The 1,856-nt window shown below is 41.3% G+C and overlaps 1 protein-coding gene across 1 annotated transcript; it reads right to left on the bottom strand.

The window, feature by feature from the left end:
• Positions 1 to 1,056: 1,056 nt before the first annotated feature.
• Positions 1,057 to 1,434, bottom strand: LOC138316452 (uncharacterized). Its single transcript, XM_069258145.1, has one exon. The coding sequence runs from the start codon at positions 1,432 to 1,434 to the stop codon at positions 1,057 to 1,059; it is 378 nt and encodes a 125-aa protein (XP_069114246.1).
• Between the last annotated feature and the right edge of the window lie 422 nt (positions 1,435 to 1,856).

Here is a 1,856-nt window from a genome sequence, read left to right as displayed (position 1 = left end):
AATATATTGAACAAATATGTTCAATATGGAGGATATTTGAAGTGTTAAACGACTTATATATATTCTTTAAAAAGGGCAGGAGTCTAACTATAACGAACAAATCACAACGCGAACATCCTGCAGTATCCCTGTAAATTTGGAATGGTCTTGTTTATGATACTTTATACCTTGTACTTTACCTATTTGTTCGGTTTATACAGGTGTCTGGTTTATAGAGGATAGAACCTTATGACAATATGTTCACATGGAAATCATCATAAGAATTTTTTTCATTACAGCACAAACATTTGTTCTCACATATGTACATGGTAGAACACAGAATTCCATCCTACGTTTTCTTGGTTAGGCTAAGGTTAACCTGTACAATCCATTTCTCTCGGTGTGCTACATTCAAATTAACTCTCAGAATTTATGTGAATGTTTTATTGTCAGAAATGACTGTGAAAAGTATTCACAAATACAATGTACATGTAACAAAACCGTCGAATGAAAAGTTGTCACTCAAGCCCTTAGTATTCCGGTACAGGTAAATACCCTTAGACGCCTCATGATCAGTCCCATGTGAAAACATTGCGTCCGGTTTGCCCAAGTTAAGTTGCCCAAAGAAAGGTAAAGTAACATTACCTAGACAGTTCCGGTTTTCAGAGTAGACAGGTTCCGGATTATGCAGGTTTTGGGTACTATAGTTTATTAAGAAATTTGCCGGGACCAAACAAATTAATCGGTAGAGACAAGTTTCCGGTTTATACAGGGTTCGGTTTAGACAAGTTATACTGTACAATATCCAAAGTTATCTTATCAAAAAAAAATATGTAACATTATAAACAATTCATAGGATTATCCTTTTCACGGATTATCCTTTTCACGTATTACATATATAGATATGTGTTCAGGGTTATGTGTATTCCTAGGGTAAAACACTAACTACGTCCATACCCCAATCCCATTTATTCCTACATAATTTCCCAGTTTTTCGTCTACAGTCTTTACTAGCCCTGCAAATTCAAAATACTTTGCTTCTATTAACAGTTCCTCAAGATGTTTTTGTTCCGCAGATCATTGAGAATGGTCCTGAAATGTTTCCCATCTCGATCGAGGAAACTTGCTGGCCGTCTCATATGGTTGGTTAGGAGAATCGTTTTGAACCATCCGATGGAGAAGTCCCTCCTCGGCCACAAGGGTGGCCGCACAAGTTGCAAATCTCTCTCCACCAAGATTAAGAATAAGCCTTTGTGATTGATTAACAGCAATCTGCACGAGGTTCTTATCTGATGGTTGATAAGCAACTGGGGAAGAAGTTACACTAAAGCCATCGTCTGTGTCTGGTTGGCTTGGTTCAATGAATTGGGAAACCACTGTTGTTTGGCCCTCCGGTTCCTGTGGCTTTAAATCTTCAGTCTCTGGCTCAAACGGTGATAGATCTTCATTCTTCATTCACTTCTGTTTGGCCCTCTGGTTCCTGTGGCTTAGGATCCTCATTCTCTCTCTCCAGGTAGAGCTAATGTGTTGATAGATCCTCAATATTCCCTTGGGAAGTCAGCACTGTTTGGCCCTCTGTTTCCTTCGGCGTTGGACCTTCCTTTTCCCCCTGTACGTCCTCCTCAACTGTCAAATGAACAGTCATCCGAGAGGATGAGGTCTTCCGCTACGTTTTCGGAGTACTCTCGCTCTGACTCCTCCGAGCTGTCCTCCGAGGAGGAAGTAAATAGACGAGGCCGTTTCGGAGCCCAGCTCGTCTTGGGTTGATGCGGTTTCGAGGGTTTTGTCCACTTCCTGATAGGAGCCTGCTCCTGGGTTCTGCTAGCAGGACTGAAACTAGGGACGGCCTTCCTCACCACTGATGCAAGTTTTGGCGG

Source organism: Argopecten irradians, chromosome 2 (assembly GCF_041381155.1).
Source record: "Argopecten irradians isolate NY chromosome 2, Ai_NY, whole genome shotgun sequence".
NCBI lineage: Eukaryota > Metazoa > Mollusca > Bivalvia > Pectinida > Pectinidae > Argopecten > Argopecten irradians.
This window is presented reverse-complemented; position numbering and strand designations above follow the sequence as displayed.

Excerpts from the sequence above, each read along its gene's own strand:
- LOC138316452 (XM_069258145.1), bottom strand. The coding sequence starts at position 1,434 with ATGAAGAATGAAGATCTATCACCGTTTGAGCCAGAGACTGAAGATTTA.